At 41.7% G+C, this 23,064-nt stretch overlaps 6 protein-coding genes and 2 pseudogenes across 6 annotated transcripts in view; 3 read left to right on the top strand and 5 right to left on the bottom strand.

The window, feature by feature from the left end:
* Positions 1-3,077, bottom strand: part of LOC108046798 (ankyrin repeat domain-containing protein 50) — a 29,183-nt gene extending 26,106 nt beyond the window's left edge. Inside the window, exon 1 of the mRNA XM_017126692.2 lies at positions 2,387-3,077. The gene's annotated coding sequence lies outside the window, so the exon portion shown is untranslated. The remainder of the gene's footprint in view (positions 1-2,386) is intronic.
* Positions 3,078-3,509: 432 nt separating this feature from the next.
* On the top strand, positions 3,510-4,098 carry LOC108046769. The gene is made up of 2 exons (XM_017126647.1): positions 3,510-3,899; positions 3,937-4,098. Exons 1-2 carry the CDS (start codon positions 3,510-3,512, stop codon positions 4,096-4,098), a joined length of 552 nt encoding a protein of 183 aa, XP_016982136.1.
* A 786-nt stretch (positions 4,099-4,884) lies between these two features.
* Positions 4,885-5,451, top strand: LOC123037499 (annotated as a pseudogene).
* Positions 5,452-5,656: 205 nt separating this feature from the next.
* LOC108046821 lies at positions 5,657-8,519 on the top strand. Its single transcript, XM_017126734.2, has 3 exons — positions 5,657-6,842; positions 6,903-7,197; positions 7,250-8,519. Exons 1-3 carry the CDS (start codon positions 6,379-6,381, stop codon positions 8,513-8,515), a joined length of 2,025 nt encoding a protein of 674 aa, XP_016982223.2. The 5' UTR covers positions 5,657-6,378; the 3' UTR covers positions 8,516-8,519.
* Positions 8,520-8,603: 84 nt separating this feature from the next.
* LOC108046822 lies at positions 8,604-9,974 on the bottom strand. Its single transcript, XM_017126735.2, has 3 exons — positions 9,853-9,974; positions 9,395-9,790; positions 8,604-9,335 (listed from the first exon to the last, which is right to left on the bottom strand). The coding sequence occupies exons 1-3, from the start codon at positions 9,896-9,898 to the stop codon at positions 8,695-8,697; spliced, it is 1,083 nt and encodes a 360-aa protein (XP_016982224.2). The 5' UTR covers positions 9,899-9,974; the 3' UTR covers positions 8,604-8,694.
* A 1,569-nt stretch (positions 9,975-11,543) lies between these two features.
* LOC108046775 lies at positions 11,544-12,993 on the bottom strand (annotated as a pseudogene).
* Positions 12,994-14,509: 1,516 nt separating this feature from the next.
* Positions 14,510-16,230, bottom strand: LOC108046770. The gene is made up of 3 exons (XM_017126648.2): positions 16,182-16,230; positions 15,185-15,577; positions 14,510-15,120 (listed from the first exon to the last, which is right to left on the bottom strand). Exons 1-3 carry the CDS (start codon positions 16,228-16,230, stop codon positions 14,510-14,512), a joined length of 1,053 nt encoding a protein of 350 aa, XP_016982137.1.
* A 1,864-nt stretch (positions 16,231-18,094) lies between these two features.
* Positions 18,095-19,732, bottom strand: LOC108046783. Its single transcript, XM_017126661.2, has 3 exons — positions 19,690-19,732; positions 19,222-19,629; positions 18,095-18,717 (listed from the first exon to the last, which is right to left on the bottom strand). The coding sequence occupies exons 1-3, from the start codon at positions 19,730-19,732 to the stop codon at positions 18,095-18,097; spliced, it is 1,074 nt and encodes a 357-aa protein (XP_016982150.1).
* Positions 19,733-23,064: the final 3,332 nt, after the last annotated feature.

Genomic DNA, 23,064 nt, shown 5'->3' with positions numbered 1-23,064 from the left:
CACAAGAATCATTCCCAAAATAACTTCTCTTTTTTGCGGCCACTCGCAAATGTGTCTCAATTCAATTAATTTGTGCTCGGGGCGGCGGAGTTGGTTTGGGCAAGTGTCGGGCTCTAAAGTGGCCCCAGCCAGTAGGCAATTTGGCCGCAGGACCTGCTGCGTTGTTAAATTTTAATACTGCGGTTTATGTGCCTGCTATATCTCGGGGTTTGGGTGAATTAAATTTTAATTGCTTGTGGTCCGCCCAAATTGGCAGTCAGCGCTGCTGCTCTGCGATGCTTGGTCTGCTGGGTTTACTAGGCATCCTGAATTTATCAGACCATTCATTACTTTTGTGCAATTCCGACAATAACACGAAAATTCAGCCGAAAACTTTGCCAAAAGCTTGACAAAAGTGCAACGAACCGTGCTAGCAGCAAGCCGAAAGGAAAAAATGTGCTGGAAAAATCGGAGCGCGCAGCAAATTATGAAAAATACCCGCTGAAAATACGAGAATTTTCCCGGCGACCGCAAATGCAAATTCATGAAAAGACCAAGGCAGAGCCGGCTGCTCTTGAGCTTGAAAACGGCAGACGGGAGCGAGTTGGACATGAAAATGGAAATAGAAATGGCAATGGAGCCGACCCGAGCCGGGAACTCTGGAGTGGCGGTGTCAGACTGACGGTTCAGCTGAGTAGTGTGTCTGGGCCGGGTCTGACAATTACGTCAATGGCGTAAATGTCGAAAAATGTAACAAACAAAAAACCCGTTAAGCGCAGAATGCCATCGCAATTTATAGGAGACTCATCGTCGGGATCTTTGTCATTGCATTTGATACACTCCGCAACCAATGGGTTATTCAGCTGGAACATTGTTGAGTAAATGTAATAGTTAGTCCTCTTTGCAGAGTTCGAAATCGTTCTAAAAAATTATAAATTTATAGTGTATGCATCCTCTGATTGCAACATTAAGCTCCTCCTATTGTTACTTTAAGATACATTTTATATAAGTTTTTATATCCTCTCTATGATCGCAGAAAAAGGTATAAGGCTACTCGTATTGTTACTTTAAGATACATTTTGTGTGTGTTTGTATAACCTCACTATAATCGCAGAAAAGGGTATAAAGATACTCATATTGTTACTTTAAGATACATTTTGTATAAGTTTGTATAACCTCACTATCATCGCAGAAAAGGGTATAGGGTTTCCAGCTATCACTTACGTGTTGCCCGTTTTTTCTGGTTTTTCCTTCTGATTCATTGCAGATTCTAGTGAAACTTTAGTGCAATTGTTTTTGCCGTTTTGTTTGTTGTTTGTTGATAATGGCAACCAGAGAGCTGGGCAGACGATGCGTCTGCTGACTGTTGCCTTTTGGCGCTTTGCCTCCGCTCTCTGATTAACTCATTCATACATTCTGGCTTTTCCAGTGAAAAAAGCAAATAGTGAGGGAGAAGTGCTGGGGGATGCGAGTGGGTGTGGCATTGTTGAAGAGTCTCCCCTTTTGCTCCCAACCCCTTGATTATGATTATTTTCATTTCAAAAGTTGGCGGCGCAGAAAAAACCCCAACCGAAGAGAATTCTGTGTGTAGTTAGGTGAAATATTTAAAGTGAGCCGCGAGTTGGTGTACTATTGCGAGCACACACACACCCACAAAGTTGCACCAACACTCATGAGACTTTGGTAGCCTTTATACAGTTGTCCTTCTATAACATGAATCATCAAAGGATTAAATAGTGTCCACTATAAATAACTTCGCATCTAGGTTTGAAAGAGTAATATTGAAATGTAAAATTGTTTCCGAGTTGTTTTAAGCGAATAGAAAGATTTTCTTTAGGTTTATTTTATTATGATCAGATAAATAGGGGTACTTTTATAAAATGGTTTATTTTGATCGATATCGATCTGATCATTATAAAATTTGTTAAAAAAAAAGGTTCTGTGTTAAGGTCAGAAATATCTATATCTTAATCCTGTTTTCTCGTCCGCATGGTAAGCTAAAAATAGGTTTTAAGCTCTTTTGAATTTTTAAGCCTGAAACCTACTTTTAATAAAAAACCAGTATTTCCCTTAGAGAGTATCTGATTCAAATTTGGCATATGATCTGTCCCATGGGAAGTTCCACTGTAGTTGACGCGTGGTTTTTGTTGTTTCTTGTGTTACTTGGCTCGTTTAACTTTGAGCAGCTCTGAATTGCAGCAGCCGGCATGCCGGTTTTTCATTTCTTTTTTCCCCCGCTGCAACTTTAATTGGACATGGGTTGTTGCTGTTGGCGTTGGCAAACGTGTTTTTTTTATATTTTGGGTAAATTTGGCATTCGTTTCGTTTCCTACGCGATTTGCAGCGAGGTCAAAACTGATCATCGTTTTGTTAAGTGTATTTTTGAATATGATTTCGATTTACTCACCTCCTGGCTTGCGACCTATGACCTTAGGGAGCGGGGGTTGATGGTGGAGAGGACATCCCCTTGGGTTCGACAGTCACCAGGTCTCTCTGCTTTTTGTTATTGCAAAATCGAAGGAAATTATACGATAATTTGTTGTGGACACACAAACACACACGAACGCACTATTCGAAACACAGATACACCAAACACTCCCTCTCTCCTTCTCTCTCTCTCACTTTGTGTATTTTGTTTGTTCTGACTTTGCTTTTCTTCTGCGTTTGCTTTTGCCCTTGCTTTACTTTGCTTTTACTTGGCAATGCAAGCAGCGCGACGTTGCAACATCGTTCACATTTCACATATCCCTGCGCTGAATGCACTTTTTGTCTCGCTTTTCTTGGATTTCCTCTTGTGTTTTGTGTTTTGACTGCGGCAGATGCGGCTCCGCCTTCTGCTTCTTCTTCTTATCCTGCTGCCGCTCCTTCTCTCCTTCCTTTTAATCCTCGCGTTTGCTTCACACAGCTATCCTGCGTCGGCCAGGATATCATGCGTTTTATTTTTAAGCGGTTTTCCGAACGGCACGTTGCGTATTCGCACAGTTAACTCGGATTTTCACTACAACCGCGTCGGACACTCGTCGCGACTAATTTTCCTAAATTTTCCGACCGCCCATTTCAGCAGTTTTCCAATCGAAACGCTCGGACTGTTTGCTCAGTGTGACCGTGGGAAAGTCTGGGAAAGAAACCGTCCAGCTTCAAAAATGTACAATTTCAACCATACCGAAAATACCAGAACTTTATCCGAGATTCCAACCAAGGCGCACAGTGGTAGCAGAGGTCAAAAGTGTAGATCAATTGATCGAATCTTATTCAGTCGAATTGAATTGTTATTATTATTATTATTAAGATTAAGAACCAATTACATATATTTAAACAAAAAAAATGTGCTGTTCGAAACCAATGCTACTATTTAGCGTTTGAATCGGTCAATCGGAACACTCATACGAATGTGAAAATTTTCGCTAGTTTGAATGTTGAATTTCACTGAAGCGGAACCATTAATGTTTATAATGGGTTTTTGGTGATAGCACATTGAATTTTAAAATCGTAGGAATCAGTAATTCAGTAATATCATACACTTTAAAGTGATGAGGTTCGTATTTATCTTATGGACATTTATTGTCCTTGTATCTGGAGATATAGTAACTCGTCACACGAACATCAAGTGCGAAATTAATGATAAGTCCCTTGCCGAAGTAAAAGTGTGTCGGTTAAAAGTTTTGGGCCGCGGTAAAATCGGAGCTAATATACACTTGAAAATTCTACGCCTGCCAATAAAGACGGTAAAAATTGAATATAGCGTTTGGAAAAAACTGTCCGGCTACCATCCATTCCTGTTTAATATCACTACTGACCTTTGTCACTACATGAAGCACCCGAATCCTTCAAATGTGTTCTTTTACTTTTACCGGGCTCTAACGCCCTTCATAAATGTGAATCACACTTGTCCGATCAACGTGAGTATGGTTCGGAATTCCGTCAAAAAATATCTAATAATACGGTTACTACAAACAGCACGACGTCATCCTGAAGGACTTCGTTCTAGACGATAAGATGTTCTCGATATTTACCGGGCTTAAGGGAAGCTTCATGTTTCTGATTAAATTAATTGCTAATGGTGGGTTGGGAGCAACTATTAATTCTTATTTGGACATTAACGTCGAAAATCCACATTAATTACAAGATTAGACCGCTGAAATGGTATTTGTAAAATAAATTTGAACATCCCTAAAAAATAATTTTAATGGAGGTAATATATGATTTAAATTTAGCAATGACTCGATCCCTATTTGATTTGAAATACATGGTGGAAGTCTTGGAAACTTTTAGTAAGTGTATGTAATATTATAAGTAATGTAATATTATCAGTATAATGGAGAGTATAAGTAAAAATAAAGGCTGGGCAACGATGGCAGTCGTGACGTATGTGGGGGATCGGGGCGCAACTTTGGGGGTTCTCACGCCGGGGGGCGAGGTCGGTAAACTGAGAAATTGGGGAAAAACCAGTAAAGTTCAGTTTGACGGTCTGGCAGCTCTGTATTTTGAACAAGGGTAACACGCGCGATACACGAGTGTATTCGATCACTTTCGACGGAAAACTGATCGCGGCGGCCTGCCCCCACCCCCCGGTTACCGTCGACAGCACATTATTTTGTGGTGCACCAGTCAAGAAGAAATGTATATAATTTTAAAATATACATTCAGCTCTTCAAAAACCAAAGCACCTATTTTTCGTTTTAATCGGTAAATCGGAACACGCTTGCGAATGTAAAAGCAAGGGCTTGCTTCAATATTGAGTTCCACTGATGCGGAAACATAAAAAGTTATAATAGCTTTTTGATGGAGAGTACATTGGATTTAAAAATTATAATTGTCAACTACTTATGAAAAATATTATTTAAATTTAGTAATTAGTATATTATACACTTCAAAGACATGAAGTTCGTATATATCGTTGGAATGATGTGGGCATTAAGTGGATCAGCAGCAGGAGATTTACTAACTCGTCACACAAATATCAAGTGTGAAATTCATGACAAGTCCTTTGCCAACGTAGATGCGTGTCGGCTGAAAGTCCTGGGTCGCGGCATTATCGGAGCCAACTTACAATTAAAAATTCTAAAGCTCCCAATGAAGACATTAAAGATCAATTTCAGCGTATGGAAAAAAGTGTCCGGCTACCAACCATTCCTGTTTAATATCACTGTTGACCTTTGTCGCCACATGAAGCACCCGAATCCCTCAAATGTGTTCTTTTACTTTTATAAGGCTTTGACGCCATTCATAAATGTGAATCACACTTGTCCGATAAACGTGAGTATGGCTCGGAATACCATTAAAAAAAATTAAAAATACGGTTACTCCAAGCAGCACGACATCATCCTGAAGGACTTCGTTCTAGACGATAAGATGTTCGCCCTAGTTCCTTTTCCCAAGGGAAGCTACATGTTTCTTATTAAAATTAAAGCTAATAATGTTTGGATGGCAAGCATTTATTCTTACTTCGATGTTAACGTTGACAAACCATGATAATAAAATGGATCAGACCCTGAAAAGGGTTAACAACAACTGTTTACAAACGTAAAAACACAGAAAAAAATATACTTTTCATTGACACACATGATGCTTAGCTTGGAAAATAGTCTAGCTCTGACAAAAGCCGATTGCTGAACTTCCCAAAGTGTTTTACCTCTCGGAACTTGATATCGTTGATATTTATTTACCTTTTATAAATGATAGAATAATTTATAAGACCAAAGCTAACAAAATTAAATTCTAAACGTTTTTATCAGTTAAGTTTAATGGCTCACATGGCTTTCAAGTAATTTGGGGAAAGGTAGGTTCTTTATCTAAGATACCATACATTGAAAAAATACGTAAATAAGTGTTTTACCAACAATTATCAGGAGCTATCAGATGTGTTTTCATGTTTTACATGTGTATTTATCTACGAACAATTTGAAGAAAGTTAAAAAGTTTCTTTTTTAATGTAATTGATTCTGGAAAAAAAAAGTTGATAACGGCAGAACTTTTGGCTGTTGGTTATTATAAATAAGTTAGTGTGGTTTTTAGTCAGTCTGTTAACGAACTCCGAGGGCTGAGAAGCCATGTTCCACTTATTCTATCTAATTCTGGCTCTGCTTTTGCTCATAGTCGTACTAAGACTTTAGACTTGGGGGTTTTCCCTAATTCTAACTTGCTTCACATATATTTATAATACGAGTGCCTGGAAACAATAGCGTAGGTGTGACTGGGTACAAACTGTTTAAACAAATTAGTGCCTAAAATAGATTGCGTTGTTCCAGCCATAGCAAGTGTATTTGTATACGAACACCTTTTAATATGTTGAAAAGCGACTTTGTTAAATTTTTGGCTCTATAGGTCTTTGAAAAGAATTGATAAAATACAGTGCGCTGTTTAGTCAGTCTGTTAACGAACTTAGAAGGCTAACCAGCAATGTTCAACATATTCCATCCGATTCTGAAATGGCTTTGCTTTTTCTTCATAGTCGTAATTGTGATTCTTAATCTGATAGATCAAAGTATCAATACTCGGTACCTGAAGTTCAGAGTTTCGGAACTTAAGTCGAAAATATCAGATGTTCCTACCACTAGTTCACCTCCTACCATTAAAATTCCGAGCACACCTGTGCCTCGTTTCTTTGTGGAATCCGCGAAGTGCAAAATCCCTTATGTGAACCCTTTCGATGCGGATGCCATGGCTATTTTCCATCCCGAGCATTTCGAGGTCTGTTCCAACGAATCCGCTTTGGTGACCCCGATCTATGACATTAGCCGACAGCGATATGTGCTGTTCATCAACAAGACGTTGGCCTCAATTTCTCTCAACTCCAGCGTGGAGGAGTTCAACTGTTATTATCAGGAGATAATGCGCAATACTTGGAACGACAGTTTCGCTGAGTAAGTGTCCATTGCGATCTTTCCTATAGGGCATAATTTTTGAAAATTGTGTTTTTTTAGGGTGGATCGGAAGTATTTTTCGCAGAACTACGAGGTGCCGCTGCATGTGCAGGGCTTGGTTTTGGCCTGCCATCGTCTGGGAAACGATTCGGACATCCTGCAGAGCGATGCATATTCGCTCGTCCAATATAAACCACTCCCCGAAGGACTTTCACAGGAACCGGATAGACGAAAGCCAAGTGTCCTGATGTTCGGCATAGACAGCCTGTCACGGATCAACCTACGTCGAACCATGCCAAAGGTTTATAACTTCTTAACGGGCAGCGGTTGGTACGAACTGCAAGGATACAATAAGGTGAGTGAAGAGCTTTCAATATCAACGGCTTATATTAAAATCTAAATTGTAGGTGGGCGACAACACCTTTCCCAATCTAATGGCCATCTTGACTGGCTATTATCCGGATTCAGCGTTGGAAAAAGTGTGCAACTGGCACGAGAAAGGATGCCTGGACAAGACCCCCTTTATATGGAAGGACTTCCGGAATGCCAGTTATTTGACAGCCTATGCCGAGGATGTAACTTTCATGAACACGTTCAACTTCCAAAAACCCGGTTTTGTAGAATCTCCTACTGACTTTTACCTCAGGCCCTTCCAGACGGCATTCGAAAAGGTCCTGAATACCTGGAAATGCAAGGACTGCTCGATGAAGTACTGCGTCGGCCGGCGGATCACAAGCAGCTACGTCTATGACATGGCCAAGGAATTTGCCAGGCGTTACTTGGACGAGCGTCCCATCTGGGGTCTGTTCTGGTCGAATAGCTTCAGCCACGACAGCTTTCAGATGCCCTCCAAAATGGAGGAGTATGTGCTGCAATACCTGCTGGACTTCCAGGCAGATGGGGTGTTCGAAAAGAGTATTATGGTGTTCCTCTCGGATCATGGAACTCGGTACGGAAAGATCATGACCCTGCCCAGTGCGTTTCTGGAGGAGCGTCTGCCCTCGATGTTCATCTACTTGCCACCCTGGTTCCGGGCTCAATATCCGGAATATGCGAGTGCCCTGGAGGGGAATCGGAACCGCCTAACCTCCAACTACGATCTGCACAACACCCTGAAGCACATCATCGAACTGGGCAACTCTGCCGACAGCCCCAAGCTTCCCGGATCGGTCGACTGTCCCCAGTGCCAGTCCCTATTCTATCCCGTCGACGAGTCGAGAACGTGTGAAGAAGCCGGAATACCGGAGCACTTCTGTACCTGCGTGCCCTTCAAGAGACTCGAGGCGAAATGGGCCAGGCGCATTCCGCCCCTGGTGGTCGCTCGGATGAACGAGTATCTGGCCGGCAAGAATCTCAGCGACATCTGCTCGGAGCTCACTCTGAAATACATTCACAAGATAGAGATGAAAATTGAATTGGAACACGATTTCCACGGGGAACTGCCCGTTGTAGACGTTGCCACCTATCGTACCAAGTTCAAGGTGAATCAGCACAGCGCCGATTTCGAAGCCACCGTTATATTCAATAATATTACGGAGTCTGTGGAGGTCTCGGTGCCAACCATAAGTCGGTTCGATCGTTATAAGGAAGTTTCAACCTGTGTCGACGAAAAAATCGACAAGATGTATTGCATTTGCAAAAGTGATCTTAAAAAATTGACTACCCCCAAATAGTTACTAAGACTGTATATTAAAATAATAAAATGATATTTAAATTTTGTCGTTGGGTATTGCTTTAGAAATTAAACTTAAACGTTATACGTTCGCTTGCAAAAATATTACGGAGAACAAACATTTTACTCGGGTAAATATTTGATTTCTTTGAATGTATATTAATTATGACAATAGCTCGTTTAGCAAACACCAGTCAAATGTGGAACATTTTTTTGAATAAAATCGAAGGGCCTGCAGCAGATCGAGAAACCCACACCTCTGAGGTTCAGATCGGGGTCACATCTGACTATATTGCAGAACGAACTTGGGTTCGGTTGTGTTCTGGTTAGTCCGTCGTTGTAGGTTAACACCACCCATTGTTGTCCCGAGATGTGACTAACGATTTTGTACATCCACTTGGGAATGGGGATTCTGTTGTTATCCAACAGATACATGGGGGTCATCATACCACTTTTGGCTTGCAACTCGTGCACTCCCAATGCACCTGTGCAGACCTTTAGGACATCGTAGTTTCGGTTGACCAGCAATCGTTTTACCCAGGCCTCGATGTTCTTCCAGTTGCCTATATTCACGTTGGAATATTGGGGGACAACATTCCTCAGTTTGTTGGTCGATTTCTGGAGCTGATCGAAGGAATAGTCGCCATTTGGTGTCAGGTGGCCGTGATCGAAGAGGTTGGGTAATCTGTTTTTCACATAATTCTGTCTTGGACCCAGAACATTTTCGAAACGTTGATAAATTCGTGAGTAAAAGTACGCGAAAGCATCGCTTCCGGTCATCGCTCCATCGGTGGTAAAGCTTGAAGGCTGACGAGTGGCGGCTTGAAGGGGATTATTATAATTAACAATGATTTTAAATAAAATATTGACTTTATCTTACAGTTTCTGCTGGGGTACACCTTGTTGACGGAGAATTGCGCTGCGTATCTCAAACTGTCGTAACAACTTCGGTAGACTTCCATAAAATGGTTCTGGTATTTGTAACCCACGCGGAACATCTCGTAATGACAAGAGGGATCTAGTACCATCTCCACAGTTGTTTTAAACACCTTTGAGCACTGTACATTGGGAAATTGCGATTTAAACAATCCATTGGCTTGACAAACTAACTGAATGGGCTGTCTTGAATCGCCGCAAAGCAAATACACTGCATGATTGGTGGCCACATTGTCGCTGTGCAAAATATCGTAGACACCGTTCTCGATGCTAAAGAATAGGTAGTTGGATGACAAGTCGCCCTTATTGATATAACAGCTAGCCCGGGCATTTCCCAGAACTGAAAATGGAATTGAATCGTAAGTTCTGCTGATAATCAAACAATCTGCTATATTTACTTACGGCAAACCAGACATAGGCCGATCCAGAGATATTTCAGATCGTTCATCCTAACCGCTTCAGTTTTCAGCTAGAACTGACGATCTTAACAACGACTGTAAAGCTATTTATATATAATATTTATACCCTTTTATTGGGTTTTATAAACTACGTGCTCAAGCTTAAAACACAGACATCTTCGAACGTATACATTATTATTATTTAATTATACCCTTGCAAAGGGTATTATAATTTTGGTCAAAAGTGTGCAACGCAGTGAAGGAGACATCTCCGACCATATAAAGTATATATATTCTTGATCAGGATCACCTCCTGAGTTGATATAAGCATGTCCGTCTGTCCGTCTGTCCGTCTGTCCGTCTGTCTGTCCGTCTGTCTGTTTCTACGCGAACTAGTCTCTCAGTTTTAAAGATATCGAATTGAAACTTTGCACACACCCTTCTTTCCCTTGCACGCAGTATATAAGTCGGAACGGCCGGGATCGGCCGACTATATCCTATAGCTGCCATATAACTGAACGATCGGAAATGCCATAACTTTGGTGTTTTTAAAGTTAGGAAGTTGGTATTTTCTATGGGTTTTACATTTGGCCAATCAATTTGACGTACCAAATTTTATAAGGATCGGCCGACTATATCCTATAGCTGCCATATAACTGAACGATCGGAAATGCCACAACTTTGGTGTTTGTAAAGTTAGGAAGTTGGGATTTTCTATGTGTTTTGTATTTGGCCAATCAATTTGACGTACCAAATTTTATAAGGATCGGCCGACTATATCCTATAGCTGCCATATAACTGATTGATCGGAAATGCCATAACTTTGGTGTTTGTAAAGTTAGGAAGTTGGGATTTTCTATGGGTTTTATTTTTATACCCTTGCAGAGGGTATTATAATTTTGGTCAAAAGTGTGCAACGCAGTGAAGGAGACATCTCCGACCCTATAAAGTATATATATTCTTGATCAGGATCACCTCCTGAGTTGATATAAGCATGTCCGTCTGTCCGTCTGTCTGTCCGTCTGTCTGTCCGTCTGTCTGTTTCTACGCGAACTAGTCTCTCAGTTTTAAAGATATCGAATTGAAACTTTACACACACCCTTCTTTCCTTTGCACGCAGTATATAAGTCGGAACGGCCGGGATCGGCCGACTATATCCTATAGCTGCCATATAACTGATTGATCGGAAATGCCATAACTCTGCTGTTTGTTAAGTTAGGAAGTTGGGACTCTCTATGGGTATTATATTTGGCCAATCAATCCGACGTACCAAAATTTCATAAGGATCGGCCGACTATATCCTATAGCTGCTATATAACTGATTGATCGGAAATGCCATAACTTTGGTGTTTGTTAAGTTAGGAAGTTGGTATTTTCTATGGGTTTTATTTTTGCCCAATCAATCCGACATATCAAATTTCATAAGGATCGGCCGACTATATTCTATAGCTGCCATATACATAACTGAACGATTGGAAATGCCATAGCTTTGGTGTTTTTAAAGTTAGGAAGTTGGGATTTTTTATGAGTATTAAGAATGCATCATATGAATAATTTTGGAGAATATAATTTGCAGAATATTCTGCAAGGGTATTTCAACTTCGGCTCCGCCCGAAGTTAGCTTTCCTTTCTTGTTTTTCATTCATTTAGTTTTACACACCCATTTAATAATAATTTATACAATATATAAATATATGTAATAAGTCGGAATATATATTTTAATTTAAATTGAACTAATAAAGTATTCTAGTTTCAGCCACTAGCTTCGACTCTGTCTTTAATCTAATCACTAGAGTTCTGGGAATTCCGACATTCATAAATAATAAGCGGCTGATGTTATTGCACAGCACTGCCTATTTGTGTACGAAGTGATTTATTTTATAATTGAAGTGTGAAAATTTAATTAGAGCTAATCGTCTACAAGCTGGTTTTCCGTTGTACTCAGCAAACACCAGTCAAATGGTCAAGGTTTGTATTAATGAAATCGTATGGATCGCAGCAGGCAGTGTATCCCACCCCATTCAGATTAAGACCTGGATGACAGATGGTCGTATTGCAGATCTGAGTTAGATCTTGCAGACTAGGAGGATTCACGTCGTTGTGGGTTAAAATCACCCATTTATCTCCTGAAAGGTGACTAACTATTTTATACGTCCACTTGGGAACGGGAATTTTGCTGTTCCCCAAGAGGTAAATAGGTATCATATTATTATTATTGCTGTGTCTCAACTCATGTACACCCAGTGCGCCCGTGCAAACCTTCAGGACATCGTACGTGCGGTGGTTATCATAATCACCTTTCACTAGATTGTTTACCCAGGCCTCTATGTTTTTCCAGTTGCCAATATTGACCAGTTTATATTGGGGAACGACGTTCAAGTACTTGTCGGTCGACTTTCTAAGCTCTGAGAAAATAAAACCAGCACTTGGTGTCATGTGGCCACGATCAAGCTCACAAGTTCGTCAAAAGGCAATTTTGCATTTTTTTGCCTTGGTAAGCGGCAGCTTCTGCTCCTGTCATAATTCTATCCAAAAAGAAGTAAGTTAGTGGACGAGGAGCGGCTACAAAGTAATGGAGTCATAAAGATAAAAGATAACAATTTAGTATTACAATATGTTTAACTTACAATTTCTGTAGCGGTAAGCCTTGTAGATGGAATGTTGCAATGCTAAGTGATAACCATCGAAACAGTTTCGAAACAGCTCGATAAATTTGTCATTGACGAGGAAACCCACGGCGTATGTGAGAAACGAAGTAGGACAAGACGAATCAGGTATCTTGAAAACCGACGGTTTGGCTGCCTTTGAGCAACTGGCCGTGTCCAATGACGGATTAAAATTATTGTTTGGCTGGCACACGAATCTATTTTTTTTTATTCCTGTATCGCAAAGCAATTGCAGCGTTTGGCCTACGGGCACAATATCACTGCGCTGAATATCTAAGAACCTATTGCTGCCAGTTAAGTAGAGATTCTGGGAACTTAAAAACTTCTCATGGATAATGCAGTCAGCGCAGGCAGTTCCTACAACTGAGAGTCGAATTTTTGTAGTCGTTATCTCACGATGATTGCCTAATCTACTAAATTAACTCACAGAAGAACAGACTCAGACTGAGCAAGAGGAATTTCAGATCGTGCATCTTCAAGCTTCCAACTAAAACTGAGGCTCGACATGCTCGGCTCATGTCTTATAAATTGCGTAACGCACTGGGAAACTTAATCAGCGCCTACGGCGCAGTCATAAAGCGATTTACTAAGAAATCAATTAAGTTTAAAATTAGTTGATTATACGTATACTCTACCATATGATCCATCCTCGGAAACTCTTTGTTGTCTTCTTATCTCGTTCTGAGAATCCCATTCATTAATTGATAAACTGATAAATAAATTGGGCTATTGCCGTGGGCTTTTCTAGTATTAATACATGCCACTTATATGAAAGGTGTTTTAGTAGTTTATAGCGACATGTATTATTTTAGGATAGATGCACTTTCCCACCCTTTTTCGGTTAAAACTTTCACAGGACATGGTATTTCTTAAGCATTTTCAATTATTTAGGAAACGGTTGATCAAATAAGAAGAAAATCATAAGCCAATTCACTTTGTGTAGAAATGCGTCGATAAAGTTGCATGATCGATTATACAGTATACTTTCAAATATAGTCCAAATACCAACTTGTAAATATGATAACACCAATCGTTCAGCTGCTCTTTCAACTTCATAGCTTAGGCTCTAAGAGATGAAATATCAATGACTAGAGCTTATTCCTTATCTCCCTAGCTCTAAAGATCGCGACATTCATCTGGTCATCGGTGATAAGCGGCAGGGTAACTTGCTCAGGGCTTTTAAGGTGGTTGCATGAGGGGGTTAAGGGCTGTGGTCGTGGGTTGTGGGTGGGAAAAGCCCAGCTCACTTTTCTTTGTGCCTTTCACTCTGTCTTATCTGCGCTTATCATCGCCCATCGCCGTGTGGCTTGTGGACTGCGTTGTTTACCTTGCCAGCGCACGTTTGATAACAAAGGAGTTGCCCTTCCGTTCCTTTCAAGCTGCATCCAATGAACTTTATGTGGCTTGCATTTTGTCAGCAGCACTCATAAAAACGTATCTAAAATTGAATCTAAGGTGCAGCAGAGGAAAATAAAATGAGATTCCGCACTTGAAACCGTTCGCCGGGGCAATCATTAAAGAGCAGCTACTCGGGTTTCATCATAAGATGGGGCTAAGTTTACGTGACTCACTCATCGGAGCGGTAGAGGTTCAGAAAAAATATGGATTTCTCAATTGCAAAGACTATCCGAATCAAAATAATATGAATAATTTTTAAACTTTTAATTTTTTTAATAATTTGCGTGAATAAATAAAAATTTAAAACTTGATTTTGATAAAAATATCAACAGTATATTAATTTAAAGAGATAAAATGATCGATATGGTATCAATAATTAATATTAGATACTGATTTTAATAAGATCAACTTGAAAATGGTCCTTTTCACTAATTATTAAAGATTTTTCGATGGGATTGATAAAAAATTCCTATGAAAACAAATAAAACTGAATGTGATTTCAAGTTATCAGTTTAGCAATTCTGTTCTGTATTGAAAAGCCATTAATATAAGATTGCAGCTCAGGAAATGCATTTATTATTTTGCTGCTCATTCGAATTAAAGGGTGAAGGTGGTGGCATTGCAGCAGTAGGTGTATCCCGCGGCAGCCACATTCTCCAGGGTCATGGGGCAGGGAATACTGGTGCAGAATGTGGGGGCAGCGGGACGGGCAGTCGCGTATATGTTGTTCAGGGTGACGAAAACACTGTGTGGTCCATTGGCCGATGTGCGGACCACCTTGTACAGCCACAAGGGCATTATGTTCTTGGTGCCGGCACCCAGGATAATGCGACGTTGGCGCCTGCGATTGTCCGGCAGGGTCAGGTCGCCATTGGTTCCGGTCTTGATCCTCAGCGATCCTCCAGCACTGATGCGGGTTCGCACCCATCGCTCGATCGTCTCCCAGTTGCGATCATTGATGCTCTTCCACATGGGCGCCACATTGATGTACTTGAAGGTGGCGCACATCTGGTCTCCGTAGAGGTAGTCGCCCGACGGCGTCAGATGTCCACGATTGATGACCGTGTCCCGTTCGTTGGGGATGTACCGCTGGGTATTACCGAAAATGGTCCGGAAGGCGCGGAAAATGGTGCGGGGCAGGAAACTCTGGGTATCCGCCTCGCTGATCACGCCATCCCTGGAGAAATCGGCACAAGGACGTTGAGGGACTGCAAGGTGTAGGGAAATTAGTCAATATTATATCCATTTTTAACAACAACCAAAGGGACTCACAGAAGGTCTTGTGGTACACCAGATGGGTGGTGAACCGGGCCCGAACCGCAGCGCCTTGGTAGCAGGCGCGGTAGAGCTCCAGTCGCTGGTTGTTGATGGTGTAGCCCACGGAGTACATGGTTGCCGGGCAGGAGGCGTCGGTGACCACCGTGGCTGAGGCCCCCATGGGTCTTTGGCAGCGCAGTGGGAGCGGTCGACTGAGGTTGGTGTTTGCCTGGCAGGTCGTCTGGACAATGTCGGTCGCAGTGCAGATCATGTGGAGCACCTCGCTGGCGCGGACCCGTTGCAGGCGCTTCAACTCGTACTGGCCGGCGGCATTGCGGTTGGTGAATATCCGGTTGGTGCCCTCGATCATGGCCCTCGATAGCGGGCAGTCCGCCTCCGAAAGGAGCACTGGAAGGGTAGGAAAGATAAGTTATATTGTTATTATTATAAATAATAAATTATATATTATATAAGTTAAATAAACGTCAAAAAAATTGCTTAAAGATATTAGGTTTTTGCTTATATTAGTGTATACAGGCAGTAGTCTATGATTCTATAATAGGTTTTAGGGGGGCACATTTCTAAAAAAAAAAAACTATATTATCTCCAAACCGTTTTATGAGTTTCAGCTGGTGTCACAGAAATATCTAACAATAATATTTAATTAGTTTCTACAGATTTTCCGCAATCAAAAAAAACTTCTCAAAAAAGTAGTACATCATTAATATAGAAGAACGACATAGTTTGAATGGAGGAGATGGTTGTGACACTCCTGAAAAAGTCCATTTAAATTTAGACGGAATCAATATTTAGGCTAAAAATAATTTGTATTATTAATCGTGACAATTCCTTTAGTAATTTAATACCTTTTATTTTCTCCATTTTAGAAGGATTTCTCATAACTGAAAAGTGCATTTACATTTAGCAGGATGTGAATTAAAGCTAAAGTTACTACTGTATCTTGTATCTTAATTGCCAGGAGCCACATTAATCAGAGTTGTTTTATCCTTACCCAGTCCCAGTCCAATGGCAACGATCAGCAGCAGTTGTTGGGCTTCCATGGTAATTGTTGATCGATGAGCTGTGCCTCTGGTGTTTATATACCATTTTGGCCCGCTCGCTTAAACCGACTTCTTTGTTCTGGCCAACACGTGTGTCCATTTAGACAACAGACTATTTTTGGCTGTGAATATATTTCCCCATTTTCTTCTCACTTAAATGCCTGAAAAGTGTTTTATTGTGGCATTGCATTGTGCTTGCACTTGATGGGCGGCTTCAGCTGGAAATATTTTCCACTTCGGATATACGCAGTAGTCTGTACATATTTTCAACTTCGACTCTGACCGCTGACAGTAACCAACACATATACTGGCTTAGAAGGGAAATGTAAACGGTTTAGGCATGAATGAGCATAAGTGTTGCATATTAAACTGGTATTTAGGTAGGAGTTTTATAGGTGTTGTCTTAGACTGCCAAACGTATGTTCTTTGCGGTGCAATTTGAACGAAATCTAAGCCAGACAATGGCTGAGTAATAACCCCGTTTAATTCGTCTGTCAGTCGTTGTCTGGTCATTGAATTGGCCCTTGTTCGACTGCTCGGGAAATGTGTCTAAGTGGCTATGTATTTTAATGTTCATGTTGCGAAATGGTAAATGCTCGACAAAGTATGCTGGGCTTTTGTCTGTCTTCCGTTTGGCCGCCTTGATTTGGAGTGGGCGTAACGCAATTTCCGCAGCTTACGAGCAATTTGGCGCTATTTGGGCACTTTTAATGCATGCTCACAGGGGCGAACCAAATTATGCCGTATAAAATTTGTGACTCAAATCGTGTGGCATGAGTTCGGGGCCGGCTGCTTGTGTTGAATTGTAATGGTCAATAAAAATAAAAGGGGCAAAGCAGCAAAATCAACAAGCCGGCCACAAAACAGGGCATAAATTAAATTGTGCCGCAGTGCAGGATGGATATGGATGCATAGACTTGGGCAGGATGTGGGTGGTTGGGTGGCTGCAAGTGCTCAGCCCATTCGCAATGCCATTGAGTTGCGTGTTTACAGCACAATTACAACTGTTAGGTTTTATGAGAGCCCAGTTCAACGCATGTCCGGGTTGCTAAATTTATTCTGCACTTTTATGAGCTCCCACTGTCCCTATGTTTCACCCCCATTCATTTCTCCTTTCTCCGCCCCCTTTCTCCTTTCTCCATCCATCAGCTACGGCACACGCACAAAACAATTTCGCAGGCGTGCGTATTTAAAAGCAACGCAGCCATGGCCTGCTGAATAATTTATTTAATGTCTACTTTTAGGCGCAACCCCCGGCCAAGCAATTGGCATGGCCTTTATTGCACTCGCACGCATTGAAAAGCGCTTGCCTTCGCTCCACAATCGCAGCTTGAATTTAAATGGGCCGAAAGCAAGTTGCTGGGGGAATTTATGAGAAGCCGCTGAATGACCATTAAAACAAGCGGCTGGAGTCCATTCCGAATGAGGCATGAATTCGCCGAGTTTTGGATGCGTTTTAAACTGCCACGCGAACTTTTACGATTTATGAAAATTGATTCGCGGCATAAAGACATAAAAATATATTTAATTTGACTTTAATTCGTATTAAGTGCTGTATTATGGGGTTTTAATAAGAAAATGCTGTATACATTTTTATAAAGCAAAATATAAAACAAGCAACATGCATAAAAATTATTTAATTGTCCCTTAACTTTAATTTCTAAAAATATATAATGAAAATGTAACTTTAAATCTATATTATTTAATAAGAAACATATTTAAAAAGACACTAGAAAAAATTTTAAATTGTTTTGATTAAGAGATCTAAATAATGAATTGTAGGAAACTATAGGAAATCAATGCTTTTGATCATTAAAAATAATATTCATGCTGAAAAATTTTTTATTTGCAAGAACTTTACAGATTAGGGTCTGAAAGAAGCGGGATTGCAGCAGAAGGTAAATCCAGCCTGCGCTGTGTTGGCCAAGTTAACTGGGCAGTTAACGGGTTGGCAGAAGTTGGGAGCCCCTGGACGTTGACGGGCGAATATATTGTTGAGGGTGAGGAAGGCCACGGTGGGCTGGTTGTTCGCGTTCCTCACTATCTTGTACATCCACATGGGCACCGGGTTCTTGTTGTTGCTGAGGAAGACGTTCTTGGGTCCAGAGCCCGAGGGCAATCCAGGGGGTGAGGGTAAAGAGAGGACATCCCTGGCTCCTGTCCGCACATTCACGAACGCGTTTCCGGTCACCGAGTTGCGCACCCAGCGCTCGATCGCCTCCCAGTTGCCATCGTTGATGCTCTTGAACTGCGGCACTGCGTTCACATACTTGAAGGTGGCGCACATCTGGTCGCCGAAGAAGAAGTCCGCCGAGGCGGCCAAGTGACCTCGATTGATGACCGTGTCCCGATTGTTGGGTATGTAGTTCTGTTGATTACCAAACAGCCGTCGGAAGGTGCCGTAAATGTTGCGAGTTGTATAACTGGCCTCATCGGCTCCACTGATCACTCCATCGGAACTGAACTGCACACAAGGCCGCGCGGCATCTAAGGTGAGAGCGGAAATATATCATTAAATAAAATATAATATATTGAACTATAATATTTAGAGGTCTTGCAATAATATTTTAACGTGTGAAACTTGTTAATAACTTAACGAAAAGTGCTTATGAAATGAAGTCATTAAATGAAAGTGCCATAAAAATGTTGTTAGCATAGACGAGTATAAAAGAAACTTTATTGCCCAACAAAGGAATCATCAACCATTGTAATATATGTTTAACCCACTTTGAAAATATTTACAATAACAAAATAATTATTTAAATGAAATGTGAGGTCTTCAAGAAATCATTAGAAGTTTAAGGACAGTTGGTTTTTAAATAGATTGAAAATTCTTTTGCAGCACCATGATTTCTATTGTATTCATGGTGTTTTGAAGGAACATTTTGCATAGCTTGGGAAGAGAATTATTTTTATGCTATAATTATAATTATAATTTTGATATTTTTTTTAATTTTTTAGAATGTTGTTCAATTGATTAATGGTACTTACAGAAGGGTTTGGCGTAGACTCGGTGCTCCACGAAGATGGCTTTAACGGCTCTGGTGTCGAAGCAGGCGCGGTAGAGCTCCAGGAACTGGTTGTTGCCCGCGTTGTAGCCCACGCGGAACATTGTGGCCGGACAGTTGCGATCCTGGACGGGCGTGGTCAAGGCCGCAGGAGGAGCTCGGCAAGTCATGGGCAACGCGGGCTGAAAGGCCGGCGGCCGGTTCGGACGTGTCTGACCCGGACGACAGGTGGTGGCCACAATGTCCTGCGGAGTGCAGAACATCTGCAGGACCTCGCCAACTGACGAACTGGCCGTCCGCTTGAGCGAGAGCTGGCCATTCGCGGCACGCTGCATGAAAATGCGGGTGGTCTGCTCCACCTGTTGCCTGCTAAATCGACACTGGGCATTGGCTGGGGTAATAAGAATTATACCTTTGTAATTGCAAATAATAATAATAATACTTTACTTACCCAGGGCACAAAGTGCCAGCAGCGGCAGCAGAATTCTCAACATTTCCTTTAAGATTCAACTAGCCAGCTGATGCAGGTCTATTTATATTGTTTGCAAATCGAGTGCTTTCTTATTAAATGTATGCACATCTGTTTCATTGTCGGATTTTTGTATTTATTTTTGCATTCACTTGCACCTGCGACCCAAAATCAAAAGTATTATTACATCAAAACATATGTATCAGGAGGCAACGAATTAAAAGATGATTTAAAATCTGCCCTGGATTATCATCTATGTGCGGCTTAATTACTTGTAGAACTAAGCCCAGGTAACATACACTGGCCTCATGTGGATAATGTCAACTTTTGTGTGCATATGCTGCCATCCGATTGCAAATGTGCCTGGCAGAGTAAATGAAATTAGTTATTGGCCCGATGCCACAACCTGACCAGAGCCAACCGAATCACTTTCCATTTGCCCAGCACCCCATGATTTCATTATCGTTGTTTGTTCCACAAATAACATTAGTTCGGTTTGGCCAGCATTGATTTTGTCCATGTCCAGTGGCCAACAACCAGTCGTGCTGTGGCTGCAGATTGTATTTGTTGCCCAGCTATAACATGGCCAAAACGGTCTGGCTTTCTGGTTTTGTTTGCGGAAAGGTGCAATAGCATCCGAATGGCAATCTCCCGAACAACACTCGATGTGCTCCTGCTTCAGCTTCTGCTCCTGTCGAATATTTCATAAATTTATATTTGCCTGCTAAATCCCTTAACGACTGTAAGCTTTTACTTTTGTACGGCCACGGCCAAAACTAATACATGCGCATATATAACGCCGACTTAGAGAGCTATATGCCAAAACGTGCAAACTTTGCATGTGTGTATTGGCATCAGCGTGTGTGCCAAGTGGCAAGTAGCAAGTGGCGAGAAAGCTTTTTTGGGGAAAGGCGGAGACATTTGACTTTTACGCGCAATTGAGCCCGAGAAGCTTGAGAGCCCGGGATAGTTTTGGATTTGGAGTAGCTCTTAGCAGCAGATCTAGGGCTGCCATCGACGGCCCACTCAAGTCACGCCCATCGCACCGCTTATAAATATTTATAACAGCCCACTCGACACCCACTAAATTATTAAGTTAGTGTGTCGCGCTATTCGAAAAAGGTATGAACCCACCAACCCCCCTTCCCCCCAAGGGGGACCAATAAAATTCGTAAACCCTGCGTAACTGTGGTTGTGCGGTAAATGCGTGTGTGTGTGGGTGTGTGGCTGGCCAAACACTTTGACAATTTCACGCGACCTTCACTTCAGGATCAAAATCGTGAGCCAGGAGACGTGCTCGATGTTTCTGACTGCGTGCGGGCAACGATTAATAAGCCTGTTAATGTTGCGCGAAATAATCGGGGAAATGGGAAAAGTTTTGCAAGTCCTAGATTTATAAATGGTCCATGTTTAGAAGTGCAATTATAAGGCGGCAAGGACATATGAGCGATGGCACATTAAGCGAGTTAAGCAAGTTAAGGACCATAAATCAGAGATGGGTCTTAGGCGGGCAATCTCGCCGGAGACTTATGAAGTTTCCTGATATCAGGGATCAGAGGGCTGTCTTTCTGTCTGTCCTTGTCCCAAATGTGTCACGGGTCGCATACGTTATATTGCATATCTACCACCGCCTCGTGCGGACAATACGTATACGCCGTGGTTATACAAGTATGCATTTCGGAGTGCCACCTTTTCACTAACATTCCCGAATGCGGTCAACGGCAGGTGCAATGTTTGGTCCGTCGCTCCGTTGCCCCTTCAGCTCTCAGTTTGACGTTTATTAAATTTTTCCGCCCGGCCACAGACCACCACAGGAAGCGAAAAACCAAGGAAGCTGCTGGAAGCGGGCAGCCTGAATCCCCAGCAAAAGGGGTGTGTGCACTTTATGCTCCACTGCGCGGCAGCTTAAACTCTTTTATGGCGAGTGGAGTCTTTAAGCTTTTCTCCATTGACTGCGGCCGCTTGAGCAAACACTCGCCAAGTATTTCACTTCATTTTACTGTTTTCCACGCCGCCAGGCGCTTTATTTGATTCGGTTTCTTTTTGGGGAAATATCATCATTAGGGCTACACATGCGACGACGTTCAAAGCGAAACGGCTCCATTACATTACAGTTTGCATGGCCCCAATTTCTGGGGCAATTATTTGCTTTGTAGCCTGCCAAAAAGGCTGCCAGCAGCAGACAGACAAGGCTTGCCGCTTTTACACAATTTCCTTCCGCTTTGCTTTCGCCGGGAAAGTATTACGATGATTTGCATAATTTTAGCGCACCTACAGCAGCCGCAAAAAAAGAACGAGGCCTAAACCACGAATCCTCCAGCGCATCCTTGTGTGTGCTCCTGCCGCCCCTCTCATGTCCTTTTTCGTTTCGGCTCGTCTTTATCTGCTCTGCTTTCACGGGTCCTTTGTTGAGGTGTGGGGTCGGGTTTCCCGGGTGTTCCACAGCGAGGTGGTGGTCTTGAGGGGTAGCCTACATTTTTGTAACTGATGTGCTGCGTTGGCTCTCTGCTCGAATCCGCTCCTTATCTTTGTGCCTGATCGAAATTGCTTTTGTGTGGTTGTGCCGGGCCTGCTGCTTGCCTCCTCCTGCCCCCCAAATATCATCCGAGTCCTCATCTTCTCGGCAGTTGCTGTTGCTATTTTAATTTCAGTCATGTGTGCAGCTGCCTGCGACCCTTCGCAGCCCCTTTTCTGTGGATTCTTTTTAGGCACTTTTGCAATTTTCTGCCTGTTTTGGGCTAGATATTCATATCAGCTCTATACATATTATAGCTATTTTCCGCTATAACTGTTACTGATTGCCGCTTTGTGGCAGCATTTTTTCCCATTCCTATCCCCTCCTTCCTTCCCCCACACCCCCTTTTCCGTCGCCCCTCGATTTTTGAGCACCAATTGAGATGCAAATTGCTTTTGCCTAGAATGATTTGAAAATAATTCAGTTGGTTAGCATTTTTGCCTTTACATATTTTGCTCCTTTTTTATCTGGAATTTCTGCACTCGAATTAATTTGATTCACTGGCGATAATCTTTGGCTTTAAAGTGGGGTATTAAATTTTCAATCATGATTTTGGCTCAGACTTGTTCTTTGATAAATGCCTTTAGTCTTGGTGGAATCGACTTTCATTGAGGAAAAGCTGATAATGAATTCAATTATTTCTAATAATAATCCTTAATGGTTTTGATATATTTTTTCTTCCCTTTAATAAATATATTTAAAGAATATATTAAAGGACTTTAAATTTTAGTCAGTCAATCTTATAAGATTTTAAAGAATATTAAATTGTGCATTTGATATTTTCTCAGCGTGAATAAAATTAAATCCAATAATGAAAAATATTAATTGGACTTTGAGCACAC

Source organism: Drosophila rhopaloa, unplaced genomic scaffold (genome assembly GCF_018152115.1).
Source record: "Drosophila rhopaloa isolate 14029-0021.01 unplaced genomic scaffold, ASM1815211v1 contig_167, whole genome shotgun sequence".
NCBI classification, from domain to species: domain Eukaryota; kingdom Metazoa; phylum Arthropoda; class Insecta; order Diptera; family Drosophilidae; genus Drosophila; species Drosophila rhopaloa.
The sequence above is the reverse complement of the archived record's forward strand: the minus strand, read 5'-3'. Positions and strand labels throughout refer to the sequence as shown.